General features: G+C 43.8%; 1 protein-coding gene across 4 annotated transcripts in view; it reads left to right on the top strand.

Moving 5' to 3' along the window:
* Positions 1-19,366, top strand: part of kif26ab (kinesin family member 26Ab) — a 127,164-nt gene that overhangs the window by 90,763 nt on the left and 17,035 nt on the right. For 3 of the 4 annotated variants that reach the window (XM_014186901.2, XM_014186943.2, XM_014186976.2), the window contains exons 5-7: positions 13,277-13,469; positions 17,483-17,692; positions 18,960-19,053. In XM_014186901.2, the coding sequence (XP_014042376.2) occupies positions 13,277-13,469; positions 17,483-17,692; positions 18,960-19,053 (497 nt within the window). Of the gene's footprint in view, positions 1-6,490; positions 7,576-13,276; positions 13,470-17,482; positions 17,693-18,959; positions 19,054-19,366 lie in introns of those variants that run through there. The other variant, XM_014187072.2, reaches the window with a different exon arrangement.

Raw genomic sequence — 19,366 nt, forward strand, 5'->3', positions numbered from 1 at the left:
GGTATGTGTGAGTTCTGGGCTTGACTTCTGGAGACACAATGCTTTATGGCTAGTGGAGGAAAAACACAGGCACAGGAAGCTGTACCAGGGAGGAGTTTCAGCTCACACATCCCTTATAGAAACCTGGCTGCAGCTCCATCAACACACCCTCCCTCATCGCTAAGGGGTTAACCTTGGCATCCCAGAGTCTGTTTCATGCTACATTCATTGGGATTGATTATTTTAGCATCGTTGGCATAAACCTCTTCTCCTTGATCTAGTATCCAACAAAATGGCTCCAGGACCTAGACAACAGGAATTTGTTGAAACATTCTGGAAAATGTGTCTTCAAATTTAGAATAAAGTCAAACAAAGTTGAAAAAAGACCAACTTCCACTCAGTGGATACAAGCAACTGACAATGTCTACCTCTGCCCAGTGCAACACAGAACCAGGAGTAATGCCATTTTAATTAGAATGTTTTCCATTTAGTCTCCAACTGTTTCATGTATTTTAGGTCAACAGGGGATTCCCGTCTTGGTGCACTTTGGGAATAAAGCAATTCCAAATCATTTTTCTGTTTCTTTCTCAGGCATAACATTATTTACCTCCTCTCAGACAGCCCCTTACTGGCACTGGGCCAACTCAGTAAGGACCAGGCTATACATAACATCTCCTTCATTCTTCCTCTCCCTCTCCTGTGATCTCGGTCTGTTTTCTACCATCTAGTTCTCTCTCACCTATTTCATCTCTGTTCTCTCCATCATTTCCTCTCCTCCCCATCTTTACCTTGCTCTGCTTTTACACCAATTCCTCTCTCCCATTGTATTTTCCTTATGCCCCCTCTTTCTGCTGAACCCCTGTTTCTATCTCTCTCTCTCTATCTCTCTCTCTCTCTATCTCTCTCTCTCTCTATCTATCTATCTATCTATCTATCTATCTATCTATCTATCTATCTATCTATCTATCTATCTATCTATCTATCTATCTATCTATCTATCTATCTATCTATCTATCTATCTATCTATCTATCTATCTATCTATCTATCTATCTATCTATCTATCTATCTATCTATCTATCTATCTATCTATCTATCTATCTATCTATCTATCTATCTATCTATCTATCTATCTATCTATCTATCTATCTATCTATCTATCTATCTATCTATCTATCTATCTATCTATCTATCTATCTATCTATCTATCTATCTATCTATCTATCTATCTATCTATCTATCTATCTATCTATCTATCTATCTATCTATCTATCTATCTATCTATGGTTGCCTTAATCCTTACTTTCCCACATCACTCCACATGCAGTTTCACTTGAATGCTAAGGAGATCATGAGAGATTGTTGTGTCTTTACACATTTCTGCTTTACTCAACCAAAAGGGGATAGCAAAAAATATGAAAGATATTTTAGCATTATCGTGCAACAATATGTGACAACAGTCTGTATATTTCGCTACATCCACAATAACATCTGCTAAACACGTGTATGTGATCAATCAAATTTGATTTGATTTGATAAACCCTGCACTGTGTGTATTTGTATGTGTATGGATTCTGCTTTAGCTGGCCAGGGATCAGTGCAGCAAAGATACCCGCAGCCTTGAGCAGTCAGCACACATATTATGCCCCATTTGGTGTTCTGTCTACAAGGCCAGACATGTGCTTTTGGGATGAGGTAAACAGGTTATTGGTCAGATAACAGGACATCACATTCATAGCTGCCTGGTTGGCCTGCCAGGGATTCATCAATCTATTTCTGGTTAGGCTTTATAGAAACTCAGTAAATCCTAGCCTAGAGGTATTTGTCTACTTCCTCCCAGATGCTGTGTGGACGAGCCTAGGAGAGAGAACCATCCCTTTAGACCACCATTAACATGGACTGTGGGACGGAAGCAGGCGCTCAGTTAAGAGGTAGAAGCTTAAGATTGATAAGATTTGATGGACAGCGAGATAAGCCTGTTAGTTTTCTCCTCCATTTTAATGTTCTGCAGAAAGCCGACTGGAGAGACAGACACTCCTCTATAGTGACCAAGAAGATAATGATCTAGAGTTGTTAGTTGAAGGGAACCTGATGCAAGAGAGGAACAGATAGGGATAGTGTGTAAAACAGAGATAAGAATAAAAGCCCCATTCAGTTTGTGGCCTCAATGAACATTTAACAAATTCTGTGAATTTTCTTTGATGAGTTGCCATTTTAGGCATGAGTTTAATTTAGCGAGATGGGGTTAAGTAGAGAGAAAGAAAGAAAGGTTGAGAGAGACCAGAGGAATATTTATCCCTGTGGTGCCATGATTGCACTGACGTTAACATCCCAGCTAGAGAGGAGGCAGAGCTCATGGTCAGACTAAACCGTGGTGACACATTGTCACATGTCAGCCTTGTCATTCCCCCCTCCGATTTGAGAAGTGGACATGAACAGCGCCCTTTCCTCCCCTCCTCCCATATGGGGGCCCAGGTAACACTAGCCCCCGCCACACTATACAAGCAGCAATTATCCCACATCCCTTCAGGTTATTTAAAGAGCCCACTCTATGCACTCCACAAGTAGTCAGTGTTGGGGCTAATGAATGTATTAATACATCACCCAACATACATCAGGAGAAACTGTCACTCGGTGGAACCAAAGATTCATGGGGAATTAGATGAAGTCTCTGGTCCACTGAGATATAGCTAGCTACCTCAATTCCCTGTGGTGAAATAGTTGTTAAGGTATGTGAGTGTTTTACCTGTCCTTAAAGTGACACCCCAGTTTAACTTTGAACTCATTTAACACCTGATTTAGTTAACAAAAGTCACATCTCAGTAGGTTGTCATGGTAAGTCATGACATAGCACATACTTTTGTTATATATATTGATCCTCAAGCAAGGGGGAGGCCGATGACATCACGACTTCCCATCAAACCAACTCCTTGAATGCCCTACTCCTTGAACTTTGCAGTTGCGTCTAAAAAACACTATTTTGCAAAAAATATATATTTTCTTACCCTTTAGTGTGTGTACTTTATGGTATTTATACTTGCGATATCGGTTTTCAACAGTAAAAGTTAAACAAATCGCTGGAGGACGTCTTTAATGATCAACCTGATGACCCTGATACTTAATCTTGGCGTTGTGTGGTGGTGTGCTCTGTCTGCTGCCAGACCCTGGCTACACTATGACATCATCTCTGTATCCAGTCCCCTGCCCAAGCCTGTCCTAATGTCATCTCAGCTTAATCAGAGGAAGGCTTAGTGATGGTCTGTCTGTTGGGTCAGTCTGGATGTGACCTGGTTCTCTGGCCATCCAGGCCACTGCAGAGATGCAGATGCTGTTTAATTTTGGCGAGCTGTTGTTGTCCTCAACACTGTCGGTGTTCTGTAGAGGTGGACGATTGGCGTTGTTTTGGTGCCCAGATGTGATGATCTAATTCAGCAGCCCCACAAACCCTGTGTTTCACCCTTACAGTTGAGCCACTGTGTCAGCTGTCCATAGGACTTCATACTACATGCATGTATTTAATCAGGGGAGCCCAATTGAGACACGTGTCTCATTTGCAATGGTGCCTTGAGGACAAAAGTTAAATCAATACAACAACAAAATATAAAAAACTACAAGACAGCTATAAATACATTACATCAGGTTATGACAAGTTCTAATTGTCAATTGAAACAATTGCACACTTTAGAGAACTAATTTAATAAAATAGTTTTAAACTGCCCTATCGGCACCAGAGAATCAAGGTGTAATTTGTTTTGTAAGGTTTTCCATAACTGTGGTGCGTTAAAACTAAAGGCGGGCTTACCAAACTTTGTGGAGACAAGCGGGACCTCAAGAGTTAACCAACCCTGTGAACGGGTTTGGTATCTCATATTTGTATATTTCAACAGGAAAGTGAAGTACAGTATGTTGGAAGCTTGTGGAGCAGAGCTTTTCTAAACAAGAAGGGAGTAATGAAGTGATCTATGGGATTTAAGTGAGGTCCAGCCATCCTTCTGATACAGGTTACAGTGATGAGTATTAAAACTGTCACCTGTAATAAAGCGAAGGGCGTTGTGGTAGACGGCATCCAATGGTTTAAAGGTAGTGGCTGCTGCAGTCTGGTAAATGGTGTCACCATAGTCAAGAACTGGCAGGAAAGTTGACTGTGCAATCTGCTTCCTGCTGTTTAGTGAGAGGCTAGATCGATTTCAAAAAAATTGAAGCCCACTTTAAATCTTTATCAATCCAAACGACCAGATATTTATAGGCGGGAACCTGCTCGTTGAGCGAGCCATCCAATGAGTGAATATGTAGCCCATCTGAGACATTTTTAGAGAACAACATATATTTCCTTTTTCCCACATTAAGTACAAGTTTTAAATCAACAAGGGCTTTCTGTAATGCAACTATCAGATTGGCCTCTAACATAGCTTGGTCAACAGTCAATGCAATGGCATACATAACCGTATTGTCTGCATACAGATGAATAGTACACGATTTAATACATAGACTAATGTTATTTATATAAATAGTAAAGAGAACAGGTCCCAATACTGACCCCTGCGGTACATCTTTCATAATATTGAGGAAACACATAGTAGTATGTTTTTCTCACACTTATGGTGGCTAGGGAGATGCCCTCCAGGGGGGGAAATCCTATTGATTGTTCCTTTAATTAAAAACACACCTTTACTGATTGACAAACACATGCATGCAATCAATCCTGCACACATGTGGAACTTCTTTGTTTGCTACCCATAAGCCAATGTTTTAGCCATTCCTTTCATTCATTACAAACCTATAACCATTTCACCTCCAGACTCACCTGTTGAGAGCAGCAGAGACTCCAGCAGGTCTGCTACTACATTGAACCGGGTTCATTGTGATGTGGTTGTTATCAATGTGTTGTACATGTACAGTCTGACTGGGGCCCAGAGCTTCCATCTCCATTCAGACAGACAGGAGCTTGGCTGCTGCTAATCACCAGAGAAGGCAGACCCACGCTGGGGAGGCTAATGCAGTCTGATATCAGCCCCAGTGATCTGATCCCTGCATGAATGGCCAGAGCACCGTTATCTTGTCTGGGGAGAAAAGAGGGGGAACCAAAGAAAGGCAATGTCAAGGATGGTAAATGGGGCCAACATGATAATTAGGCTGGAAAATGCCCTGTTACCTAAAGAGCCATGGTGCTGGGCTGAGGAACAGAGACACATTTTCCCAAACAAGCTAATGGGTGCGCCGGCTAATGACTCTCTGGTCCAGAGGAATTTATCTTGCTAATTTGACAAAGCCTGAATAGGGGGCTAGGGACATTATTGACAACAGGCCAAACTGTGAAACAGCAGGCGGGCACCCCCCTGCAGGCAGCCCCAAATATAGATGTCCATTGTGTCATTAACAAAAGCCTAGCAGAGCCTTTATTTCTGATGCCAGTGCTGCTCTTCCATTAATCTTACCTTGGCTCATTTATATATATATTGCAATAGTTATCTGTCCAATGGGTCTATACAGAGGGTGACATTGAGGGGCTGGATGGACAGTTTGGCCCAATGGTGACTCCCTATACTTACGCCATTTTGATGTACACATGAAACCACACCAAGCGTGATCCCAATGGGTGACACTGTCACAATGACCAATGTCCACATTAGGTTGGTCTTACAGCTATTGATCGCTGTCAGTATTGGTCTGAAGGTGGTCTGTGGATTTGTAGGTAGGTGGTGACCAAGGGTGGGTGGGGTTTGCCTTATCACTGCCCAAAACACCAAGGTTTCATATGTGAAATGAATTGGATTTATCTCAATGTAAGACACTGCACAAAAATTGTTGTATGCGTTATGGGGGTATTATAGATGATATATTCTAGATAGTTTTGTGTCTCACACTCGACTGTAGCTCAGATATGGGGCAGTGTGTCAGAAGGAAAGCTCTGTAGTCACTGGATATGTCTGCTCAATGGCAGAGCCACTCTGCTCGTCCTAATGGTGTCGAAATCAGACTGCCTATTAAACAGGACCAGAGAAGAGCTAAAAGGCTTGCTGGTAAATTGGCAGTTGTGGGAATACAGGCTACTTTCAAACTAGCTTCGCCCACTCACACACAAAGCTTTCCCCTTTTTACCCTTGACCAGACCACTGAGTGAGTGCACTGTCTGTCTCTGTCGGCCCTGCATAAATCTGCCTCTCTACCTGTCATCTGTTCATTGTCTGTCCTCCTCTCTCTCTTTCCATTGAGTGAAAGCATCGTTCAGCCAGCATCTGATTCAGTGGTCTATCCATCTTCACACACTTAAGTATCTCCCTTCTTATCTATCTGTCACTCCTTACAATTAATTACATTATCTCAACTAACTAATTACATCCTCAGTTAAAGACAAATGCACACACACACACAACACACACACACACACACACACACACACACACACACACACACACACACACACGTGTGCACTGTAGGCATACTAACCTAATCTGTTTGAAGCAAAAGAAGAGAGGGTTCCTTTATGCATGAAGTATTTATGCGACGTGTGTGTGTGTGTGTGTGTGTGCGCGTGTGTGCGCGTGTCTGTGTGTGGAGACAGAGAGAGCGACCGGGAGCAGCCAGCAGTAGCGCACTGACACCTCATCTGGCTGTCGGAGGGAAAAGGGGCTGGGCTGAGAAGAGAGAGAGAGAGAGAGAGAGAGGAGAGAAAGACACGGCAGGACAGCTACCAGCATTTCTCCGGCAGAAGGAGCAGGATTGAAAGCCGGAACAGGAGCAGGAATTCTCCCCATTCCCAATCCCCCCCCCAGCCCAGGCTAACACTGGTTCTCTCTCCACCTCCTGGCTGTCTCTGACTGATACCTGCTGCCGAGCCCTCCTCCCTCAGCCTGTGGCACGGGGCACAGGAAAGGACACAGCCATCAGGACTCCCTGCTACAGCCACACAGCAGAGATGTAGCAGCATGGATTAACTGGGAGAGAGAAAAAGAGGGAAGAAATAAACACAAACCAATGGCTATTGGATGAAAAGAGAAAAGGAAAGTAGTGAAAGAGAAGAAGACAGAAAAAGAGACAGTGAAAGAGAGAGAGAGAGATCTGAGTAGGACCGTCTTGCCAGACTGCTGGAGAGCCTGCCTCTGTTGGAGGTATTGCATCTTTGAACTGAGACTGAACTTTTGTTTGTGGAGAGGTGTGGACACAGAACAGGCGTTTGTTTCACTGGAATATGTACAGAGGAGGAGGTGCTTCTCTCTACTCGGACCTCCTCTTCTCCTCCTCTCCCTCCATCCTGAGAACCTGTCTGGACCCCCTGGACCTCCTTACTGGGACCTCTGCTATCCACCCCATCCTCTCAACCCTTCTTGGATTTGTCTCAGTCTACTATGATGACGTTGGTTCCCCCCTTCCTCTGTCCCCTTGGCTCCTTACAAACCGCTGTGCAATCAAGTGGAAACCTCAGTGATTGCAATCGGGGGTAAAAAGGACACCCCTTGCCCCCATCAGTGACGGCCCCGCCTCTTTCTGCTCTCTCCCTGCGTCTCTGATGCTAAAGTAATGGAGAACCCTGGACATGGAGACATGGTCCCTAAAGTTGAACTTGGGCACTTTCATTAGATAATGGATTGGAAAGAGCTGTAAGTACTGTCTTTCTCTCCATCACTTGCACTATCTTGCCATTTTATTAGATTGTATTTAGGCACTATTGGACAATTTACTCTTCAGTAAACCTTCTTAATTTGCCATGTATGAAAAAATATCAGAGGGACTGAGGCTTCTTGTTTACTGCCTACCTACAGCGCTGTATTGCCTGATAATCCTCTAAACTGGCTGAAATGTGTTTGGTGTATCTGAGCATGCATTCAGATATTCAGACCCAAGGTGTGTACTGAAACGGCTTCATTAGTACAGAGATGGGTGTTGAACAGGTGGGCAAGCTGGAGTGGGTGAGGGAATCCGAGCCTCTCCTCCCTCTACATTTTCCATTGAGCGCACACAGACAGCTCCCTCTTACTGGGAAGGCGAGAGTGAGAAAGAAAGAGAGAGAAAATAGAGAGGGAAAGCCATGTGACAAGCAATTAATTTCCCCATTAGGGTATGTGTGCGTTGTTACAGAGGCGAGCACTCAATGTTATTGCTCATCACCCATTGAGTGGTTCTGATGGAACAACAGAATTAGACACAACCCTGACTCTCCCTCTGCTCTCTCTCTCACCTTTCTCTTTCCCTCCTTTCAAATAGATGCACATGCCTTTTCTTCTCATTGTGTGACTGGTTTTAACCCTCAAGGTTACAGGCATACCCTGCAATGCCGTATGGGCACTTAGAGGGACAGGGGAATAAGCAAAAAATGGAACCTGTGAATGCTATCCAAATGTTAATTGTAGTTCACTGTTTGTTGCCGTGTGTCTTTGTCATGTTGGCAGATTCCTTTCATCTCTACGACAGCACCTCTGAATGTATCTAATCTGAGAGAGAAAGAGAGAGAAAGGAGAAAGAGGGAGAGAGAGAAGAGAGAAAGAGCCTTTGTCTTGAGCAATGAATGTGTAATGCAAACTCCCTGTCATACATGTGCAGACTGACACACACACACACACACACACACACACACACACACACACACACACACACACACACACACACACACACACACACACACACACACACACACACACACACACACACACACACACAGAGAGAGAGAGCATTGCTGAGTTTTTCTTTCCTTTTCTTCATCTCACATTCATCTATTCCATCTCATTTTCTCCCTCACACTCTCCTTCTCACATGCTATCACACACAGACTGGTCCCTGGGGAGAGCCTCCTCCTGTAGCCCTCTTGGATGTAATAATAATTTCATCAGCCAGCGGTGTGTTCCCTGATTGTGCTCTTGGGCTGTCGCTGCAGGGGGCGTGCTGTGCTGTACTGGGGAGGTGGGGAGGGGTGGGGCTGTCACTCCAGTGGGGTAGACGGGGGTATATTTTGATAGCCGCCCACCTTGTCCGGAGGAGCCCAGAGCAGCACTAATGAGCTCAGGCTGCTGGGTTCTCAAGCAACAGTCTCTCGCTGAGACAGACACACGTGGATGGACAGGCTCTCTCTCTCTTTCTCGCTCTTGCTGTAGCCCTCCCTCTTTTCATCTCTCATTCCATCTTCATTTCTCTCTGTCTGTTCCTCTTGTTGACAAGCATTTTTTGTCTCTTGCGACTCTCCAATTCTGAACTGTGTGACTGAAAAGTGTTCAGTGCATATGAATTACCTGTAGATGTTCCTTTACTCTGACCTTGACTTTTAAGTTGAGGTGTGGTTGTAACTGACACACAGTAGTGCCATATCGCTGGCTGTTATAAGTGTGGCTTAATGTTACAGATTTACATAGCTGGTAATATTGCAGTTAGACTATAAGGAATGTGTGCGTCTCGCTCTGTTGGCCTTGTGACCAGTCTGTGCCACTCCAGCTCTAACTCTGAGTCGTAGAGAGAGATCGATGGACAGAGTGAGAGAGAGGGGAAAGAGTGAGAGAGAGTGAGAGAGAGAATGAGGGAGTGAGAGAGAGTGACAGGGACTTATATATATATATATATATATATATAGAGAGAGAGAGAGAGAGAGAGCGCAGGATGACCGTGGATTTATGTAGAGTCCCATCACACAGTCGGATCTTACCCTGAGAGGCGTGCTAAATGCCAGAACAGTGGAACTGCGTTAAGACAACCACTTAACGAGATGGACTAACTAGCCCACAGTACTAGGAGAGGTCTATCTACAGTGCCTTGCAAAGGTATTTATCCTCCTTGGCGTTTTTCCTATTTTGTTGCATTACAACCGATTTCAAAAAGCCTTTACAGCGAATGCAAAACATTAGATTATGTTAGGATACCACCACAGCAAAAAAACAACAACACAGCTATTTTCCTAGCAAGGATAGCCATTTTCCAAGCAAGGGTAGCCGTCCAAAAGCACAAAACCAGCTAAAATTATGCACTAACCTTTGACGATCTTCATCAGATGACACTCCTAGGACATTATGTTAGACAATACATGCATTTTTTGTTCCATGAAGTTCATATTTATATATTTTTTAAAAACATTTTACATTGGCGTGTGACGTTCAGAAAATGTATTCACCCCAAAAACTTCCGGTGAATTTACAAAAATACTCATCATAAACGTTGACAAAATACATAACAATTATTTTAAGAATTATAGATACAGTACTCTTTTATGCACCCGCTGTGTCGGATTTCAAAATAACTTTACGTAGAAAGCACATTGTTCAATATTCTGAGTACTGAGCCCCAAGCTATTCAGTTAGCCGTCCAGCCACGGCATCCACAAAACGCTGAAATATGTTCAAAATATTATCTTACATTTGCTGATCTTCGGCTGAATGCACTCGGAAGGTCTCCCACTTCCACAAGAAATGTTCATTTGTTCGATAAAGTCCATCATTTATGTCGAAATAAATCCATTTTGATGGCGCGTCCAGATCACCATTCCAAAATGCATCTATCCACCGTCGACGAAAAGTTATAAAGTTCCCTCAGCGTTTGTAGAAACATGTCAAACCATGTTCACAATCAATCTTTAGGGTGTTATTATCGTAGAATTTCGATAATATTCCAACCGGACAATAGCAGATTCATTACAAAAGAAAAAGAAAATTGGCTAATCCTTCGTGAGCGCGGGCGAGGTAAGGCAATGACCCCAGGTTGACCACATACTGTTCCGGGTATTATTCAATCAAATTGTATTCAAGAAGCCTCAAACAAGGTTCTAATGACTGTTGACATCTAGTGGAAGCCTTAGGAAGTGCAATATGACATCACAGACACTGTAGTTTAGACAGAACATCATTTGAAATGACTACAGCCATCTGAGGTCAAACTTCCTGGTTGGATTTTTCTCAGGTTTTTGCCTGCCATATGAGTTCTGTTATACTCACAGACATCATTCAAACAGTTTTAGAAACGTCAGAGTGTTTTCTATCCAGATCTACTAATAATATGCATATCCTACCTTCTGAGTCTGAGTAGGAGGCAGTTTAATTTGGGTACATTTATCATCCGGCCGTGAAAATACTGCCCCCTATAGTGAAGAGGTTAAAAAAAAGTGGTGCGTGCATATGTATTCACCACCTTTGCTATGAAGCCCCGAAATAAGATCTGGTACAACAAATTACCTTCAGAAGTCACGTGATTAGTTAAATAAATCCACCTGTGTGCAATCTAAGTGTCACATGATCTGTCACATGATCTCAGTATATATACACCTGTTCTAAAAGGCCCCAGAGACTGCAACATCACTAAGCAAGGGGCACCACCAAGTAAGCAGCACCATGAAGACCAAGGAGCTCTCCAAACAGGTCAGGGACAAAGTTATGGAGCAGTACAGATCAGGGTTGGGTTATAAAAAAATATCCGGAACTTTAAATCACCATTAAATCCATTATTTAAAAAAATGAAAGAATATGGCATCCCAACAAATTTGCCAAGAGAGGCCCGCCCACCAAAACTCACAGACCAGGCAAGGAGGGCATTAATCAGAGAGGCAACAAAGAGACCAAAGATAACCCTGAAGGAGCTGCAAAGCTCCACAGCGGAGATTGGAGTATCTGTCCATAGGACCACTTTAAGCTGTACACTCCACAGAGCTGGGCTTTACGGAAGAGTAGCCAGAAAAAAGCCATTGCTTAAAGAAAAAAAAAGCAAACACATTTGGTGTTCACCAAAAGGCATGTGGGAGACTCCCAAAAAATATGGAAGAAGGTACTCTGGTCAGATGAGACAAAAATTTGAGCTTTTTGGCCATCAAGGAAAACGCTATGTCTGGCGCAAACCCAACACCTCTCATCACCCCAAACCCAACACCTTCATCGGCAGGGACTGGGAAACTGGTCAGAATTGAAGGAATGATGGATGGTGCTAAATACAGAGATATTCTTGAGGGAAACCTGTTTCAGTCCTCCAGAGATTTGAGACTGGGATGGAGGTTCACCTTCCAGCAGGACAATGACCCTAAACATACTGCTAAAGCAACACTCGAGTGGTTTAAGGGGAAACCTTTAAATGTCTTGGAATGGCGTAGTCAAAGTCCAGAACTCAATCCAATTGGGAATCTGTGGTATGACTTAAAGATTGCTGTACACCAGCAGAACCCATCCAACTTGAAGGAGCTGGAGCAGTTTTGACTTGAAGAATGGGCAAAAATCCCAGTGGCTAGATGTGCCAAGCTTATAGAGACATACCCCAAGAGACGTGAATAGTTATGCATGCTCAAGTTTTCTGTTTTGTCTTGTTTGTTTCGCAATAAAAAATATTTAGCATTTTCAAAGTGGTAGGCTTGTTGTGTAAATCAAATGATACAAACCCCCGAAAAAATATTTTATTTCCAGGTTGTAAGGCAACAAAATAGGAAAAATGCGAAGGCTGGTGAATACTTTCGCAAGCCACTGTTTTTCTCACTCTCCTCACCAAGTCTGTCTATCAGGGGACTCAGTGAATGGGGGATCCAGGGATCAGTCATGTTTTTCATGGGACATGACCAGGGCCCCCCTAACAAGCTTCACCTATAATCCTGAGTAACATATGAAATAGCAGAACATTTCTTATCACAATCACTTCAATTCTATAATGAGAACAAACATTTCCATTGCCTGTAAGGCAACATTGTGCCAGCCATCCTTACCTGTCATGTTCCTGTCATGTCCTGTGTTGTTTGAAGAAGATACATGGATCCGTTTAGTGTACATTAGCACCATGACAACCACCAGCTGACCTACTAATAACACAGGTGTCATGGCGGCTTGTCTTATGTAGAAACCTGCAAAGCTCTGCTGCAGAATTGGGCTTGATTGTGTCTTTAGTTCCATAGCAGTGCGTTAGCAATTGCAGTGCTGAAATTAAAGCATTTGAGATGTTTATGTTTGTACTGTTTTGAATTGGATAACTGGAGCATTTTACAAAGCCTTGGCCACAGGTAGGGAGTGGGGAGTTGAAAGAGAGGTAGCGTTGGGAGTGGTGGCACAGCGCCCTTCTCCTGTCGACTTTGTTTACTTTGGCAAAGAGAAAAAGGAGCTTGTTGACCTTTCCGCTACAATCTCAGTGTGGCTTCTAAAGGCTCTGCACACCCTCACAAATGTCAACCCTGACCATTAAATCAATCAGCTGAATGATTATACAGCCTTCTCTCTGTTGGATACCTCACTATGAAAAAGATAAATGCCTGGTGGCTCCTATGAAGTTTATCTTCCTTCCTGCCCAGCACAATACAGATGACTGGCTAATGTGTATGTTTTTGAAGTTAGGCTGAAACCTTCTTGTGTTTGCTCCTCCCAGGGCAGCTCAGAAGCTGAACCTCTCGTCCAAGCGGAAGAAGCACCAGCCTCCCTCCCTGCTGCACCCTGGAGCCCAGGAGCCCTCCATCTACCCCACCAACTTCTGCGGCATCCTGCAGCTCTCGCCACCCCCCGCCCCACCATGCCTGCTCCGCGCTGTCTCAAAGGTCAAGGAGAACCCTGGGATGGGAAAAGTAAGGAGCAACAGGCATTACTTGTATACACAAACAGGCCTACAGTATGAACACACACGCATATGTTTATGATTGACTGACATTTAAATGGGAGAATGCACAGTGGCGACGCATTAGTACATAGACAGCCAGTCGTCTGGCCCAGTCCATACAGATGCAGACAGATAAGCCTGCTGGAATGTCATGAATTCACTCAGTTTGTTATGGCCGCATTCCTCCCTCTGAATGGACTACAGTTTGTGAGGGAAAGAAAACACAACACTTGAATCCAATTCACTTAACCAGAGTCAGATGAACTTGTGGATACCATTTTTATGTCTATGCTTGCAGTATTAAGAAAGTTAGCGGTAGTTTCGAGAGTCAATGCTAACTAGCATTAGCTCACTGAATGGAAGTCTACTGTTATAGTAGCAATGCTACTGTACCTGAAGGAAGTTTCGCTAACTTCCTTCATACTGCATGCAGCGACATAAAAATGGTATCCACAAGTTCATCTGACTGTGGGTAAGTAGGACAATGGCAGAATCTCACAGTATCCATTTAAAAGTTAAAAGTTTGCAAACATTACTACAGCGTATTCCAATATTCATTCCAATGTTCTTACACATCACTGCATTTTTTTATAGTTCTATTGCCCAGTATTGGCTACTTTTTGTATATAAAGCAGTTCTTCAGAGACTCTCCCACTACACCAGCTCACGTATCAACTGAAGATCAAGCAATTTTCAGACCCACTCTTTGGACTGGATGGTTCTAGAGGTCCCGTGGTTCTAGAGGTCCCGCGGGTGTCCACTGATCTGGGGAAAAATTATTTTAGTTTTATGCACCCAGCTCATGGAATAGGCTTCAAGCCACCTTGAAATTAGACTCGTTGGTCTCCATTGGACAGTTTAGATGGAGTTTAAGGGAAGTGATATGTGAGAGTTGTTTGTTCTGATGAATCTTGTTGTATGTATTGTATTGATATTATTTATTGTATGTTCATGTTCACAGGGCTCCCTTGCAAATGAGAGCCTGGTCTCAATGGTGACCCAACCTGTTTAAATAAAAGTTAAATACAATTCCTGCTAGCTGCGTTCCATAAACCTCTTGATGAAATCGAGCAGGATGGCGATGATTGGTCTGTCAATAGCGTTAGTGCTGTATAAACACACCCTTCCTCTAGGGTTTATTGGGTATTGTTTGCTGGGCTGAGATCCTGTATTTACATAGCAGAAGAAGTCCCCTAACAAGATTAGGTCCCACCTGGTTGGGAAGTTGTTGCTTACTCTGCCAAATTTCCACACCATTGACAAATTGTTCCATATTGTGAATCTCACTTCATAAAACACCAGCATTATTAACAAGCTTCCTCTCCCTCCACCTTTTACTGAGCTAGACATTATGTATGTGACAACCACAGGGTTGTTTTGAAAAGGAAAATCAGCTTGTTTACAGCATTGTTCTGAGTTTATAACCTCAGGTTACCTCTTCATTAACTAAGCTGTTATGGGAAACTCAATCTCTGTCATTGTGTCTCAGACAGTACTGCAGTTTGGAGTCACCTGGTTCAGACAACCAAGAGTTCACTGCTGTGAAACAATGCATGTTTGAGGAACCACAGCCAACACGATTTGAGTTGCCAACATTCTTTTGTCTACGGTAGACAATTCATCCCAGCTCCTTTCCCCCTAATCTACAGTATGCATTTTCTGTGGTCAAGAATTGACTGAAACACTGAGAGGCATAGGTGATGTTTTGTTATGCATTTATTTAAGACACACATGTCTATCCATGTGTAGTTGATGTCATTGCTGACCCAGGCGATGTGTCAAGTGGAGGGTTTGGACATGAGGAGGGGTGGCTGCTGGGGTAAAATCCCAGCTAATGGATTTCTTGGTGGGATCAAGACATAGGAGAACAGGGCCATTAGCAGAGGGGCCCGAGGTGTTAAAATGCAGCAGAGGCTCCAGACGATCCTCACCGGCCACTGGTATCACATCTCTGCCAATGTAAATATAGAAGCTCTAGACATTAGCTATTGCTCCCCCGCCCGGTTGGTGGGCCGGCCAGGCTCAGCAGTCATATATGGAAACCTGTTTAAATGTAATTTGCTTAACATATGTACACGTCAGTCATGATAACAGACCCCCATGGAGCACAAAGAGTTTGCACTCAGCTGCCGGAAAGCCAGAGAGGAATTCCCTCTGTGGCAGAATGGGATCGCCACCACACATTGTTCCTTAACGCCAGAGCCAGGATTTGTGGCAATATTTATAAACAAGCCAGGGGAAGAATGGGCCTTTTGTGTGTGCACGGATGGCACAGGAGAGACACACAGAGGATGAAAGGACCAGCCCTGTGTCAGTTTTGCTGCCTTTGCAGAAAGGGGAGGTGGGGGAACAGTTAGAGTTGTATCGGCAGCCTCATATCGCACAGCCTCTCACTGGCATCATAGTCGTTTTTGTGTGATGTTTTTTAAAATATTTTTATTATCCCAGGTTTAATTTGTTATCAATGCATGGTTGTTAAAGCTCGAGCTGTTTGTAACCATGGAGGACGAGGAGAAGTGTGCCGATGCACTTGTTTAGTGGATTGACTACCACCCTAGTAGTAGTCAATCCCACTGAGCTGTCAGGGAGGAGAAACACCACTATCCATTCCTCTTCCTGGCAACACAGATGTTTATGTCTCCTGTCTGTCATCCTACAAGATAGTCAAGGTTGAGTTTTCACAATCAAATGTTGACAGAATGAATGAGGATGTTTTTCTTATCAGAGGAACTATCCACTCCTACCTGTTCTTTATAAATGGTGTTGCAGTTGTCATAGAATAAAAAAGGTGTGATTGTGTTTGAGGAGGCTTGGCAGGAAGAATGACAGATGAAAACACACACACACACACACACACACACACACACACACACACACACACACACACACACACACACACACACACACACACACACACACACACAGCTTGCATATAACGTGGTGTGCATGCAGATGAAACCTTACTCCACTTTCTCCAGTTCAGTTTCTCCATAGTTTCAACATTAGACTAGAGGAGATATGTCATGGCCATAACATAGTTACAACATTAGACTAGAGGAGACATGTCATGGCCATAACATAGTTACAACATTAGACTAGAGGAGTCATGTCATGGCCATAACATAGTTACAACATTAGACTAGAGGAGATGTGCCATGGTCATAACATAGTTACAACATTAGACTAGAGGAGACATGTCATGGCCATAACATAGTTACAACATTAGACTAGAGGAGACATGTCATGGCCATAACATAGTTTCAACATTAGACTAGAGGAGACATGTCATGGCCATAACATAGTTTCAACATTAGACTAGAGGAGACATGTCATGGCCATAACATAGTTTCAACATTAGACTAGAGGAGACATGTCATGGCCATAACATAGTTGCAACATTAGACTAGAGGAGACATGTCATGGCCATAACATAATTACAACATTAGACTAGATGAGACTATATGTTCCCATGTTGCAGAGCTGCAGTCAGAGTTGTTCTTGGTCCAGAGAGCAGCCTGCTGGTTGGATAATCCCTCAGCATGGTGGGCCGCTCAGAGTCACAGTCATTTAAGGGCACATATTACATTCACTGTTATGATTTACAATATCATCCTTACATTAACACCATTAGGCCCATGTGTTGACCCACGAGTGGCAGCTTAAATTGCAATGGTGGTCCATTTGTCAGGGGTAACCTTTGTCTCCATGGTAACAGGCACTGTTGTGTCCATCATCGTTGACTTGATGGAAATTATGCTTATCAAGATTCAGCGTTGCCATGTGATTTCAAGATGTCCATTTTCTCCCCACTACAAATTCCTGCTATGTCCCCTGTAGCTCTATGTGTGTATCATGTTAGCTATTTTATGTGCCTGCTTTATCTGTGTTTAATGTGTGTTTTTTCACCATATGTTTGCTTAAATGTATGTTCTTTGCTCTCTCTCTCCCTCTACTCTCCTCTCCTCTCTCCTTGTGTTGCAGGTAAAAGTGATGATGCGTATCTGCCCCTCCCTGGAGGCTCCTGATTCGTCAGAGTCCATGTCCTTCCTGAAGGTGGACCCCAGGAAGAAGCAGCTGACCCTTTACGACCCCTCGGTCAACGACCGCGCCAACTCAGGGCACAGGAGAGCCACCGTGGCCGTCCCAAAGATCTTCGCCTTCGACGCAGTGTTTACCCAGGATGCCTCTCAAGTAAGGACCAAGCAATTCAGGAGTCTGTGTGTGTGTGTGTGTGTGTGTGTGTGTGTGTGTGTGTGTGTGTGTGTGTGTGTGTGTGTGTGTGTGTGTGTGTGTGTGTGTGTGTGTGTGTGTGTGTGTGTGGTTGTAGGGGAGCACTCTTTCAAGGGTAGGAGGATATCTTCATGCTGGCTGGGTGCAGTCCAGGGGCTTAGTAGAAAAATGCCTGTCTTTGGTTGGGGGCATTCTTCCCATTATGGGCCCTCAACAGCTGGCCCTTAAGTCTGGGGAATTAATTGAATTCAGTCCGGTTATATCTAACTTCTCTTCTCCCAGTCCAGACCTTATAGTCTATTCGAGCCATGCCCAAATTAAGATCAAAATGGAAGGGCCAGACATTGAGGACATGTAACATCCAGACAAAAATTTTCCATAGAGGTCTGTTTAGAAACATTTGTCAACAAAACCATTGAGATTTCCATTGATCACTCAGTATCTTCTGAACTGATTGTTGAAGAGATGAGATCTAGCAGTGAGGCAACATGCTGTTAGTACCTACTAAAAAGGGAACATGAACCATCGACTCAAGCTTTGTGTTGCTCCCCATAGAGCATACAATCTTTAGGTTTGAGAAGCTGAACCATTAGGGATCTCATCAAGCATTGGTAGAGTCAGTAGCTACAGGGTCTACAGCATGGGTCAGTGTCTCCACAGTGGGGGTAAGGTTCAGAGCTTCCTCCATCAGATACATCTCCTCCACAGTAAGCCAGCTGATATGAGCTGATAGCCCTGCTCCTGCTCCAGTAAGGCAGACTGAGACGAGGCTGCTAGATTGTGCCGCTGGGACCACACTGCTGGCGGCTAACAGTAACAGAAAGCTGTTCTGCAGTAAGAGGCCTTGTTATCTGTGTTATGTATGGGAGGAGATCTCTGTCTGCAGCAGAAGCCTTGCCCCCAGTGGAGCCATGGTGGTGAAACAGATTGTAAAGATGAGCCACACATTGCAGCATTTGTTCGTTTTGACGATGCCCTCTGAATCTGTGATCAGAGCCTGTCTTCCTGATACTCCTCCTGTGTTTGATAGCTAGAATAATGTTTTTGTAGAAATAATTGGGAATTCTCAAATAGAAAATACTTTGTACGTGTATGTGTTTGGCAATGACTTGATATTTCCTATTATGTTGGAATGTACACAATTCTAAAAGGGGAATGGCAGATATGCGCTCTTTAACCACTCCATCTCTCTCTATCTATCTCTCTCTTTTGCCCACTCTCCTTGCAGGCAGAGGTGTGCTCAGGGACAGTGTCTGAGGTCATCCAGTCTGTGGTGAACGGTGCGGACGGTTGCATCTTCTGCTTTGGGCATGTCAAGCTTGGTAAGCAAGCCCCGCTACTCAACTGAAAACTGGCAAAAGGACTTTGTTAGACAAAGAAAAGTCTCCCTTTATCGGTTTGATGCCCACATTCACAAATGGATTAGTGGTGCAGTGGAGTGGGCTGTGGAGAAAATAAGACAGTGGGGAGGGGCTAGTGAGAGATGGTGGGGGCTGGAGGGAGAGAGACTTCTATATAGAGGCTGCAGGGAACAGTCTTGAATTAAAACCACTGTAATTCACCTGGACTCTTCACCCAGTCTGGGTGAAAAGTCTAATTGAGTCACCCTTTTCTTCTCCACTGTGCTCATCCTCC

Source organism: Salmo salar, chromosome ssa01, assembly GCF_905237065.1.
Source record: "Salmo salar chromosome ssa01, Ssal_v3.1, whole genome shotgun sequence".
Lineage (NCBI taxonomy): Eukaryota > Metazoa > Chordata > Actinopteri > Salmoniformes > Salmonidae > Salmo > Salmo salar.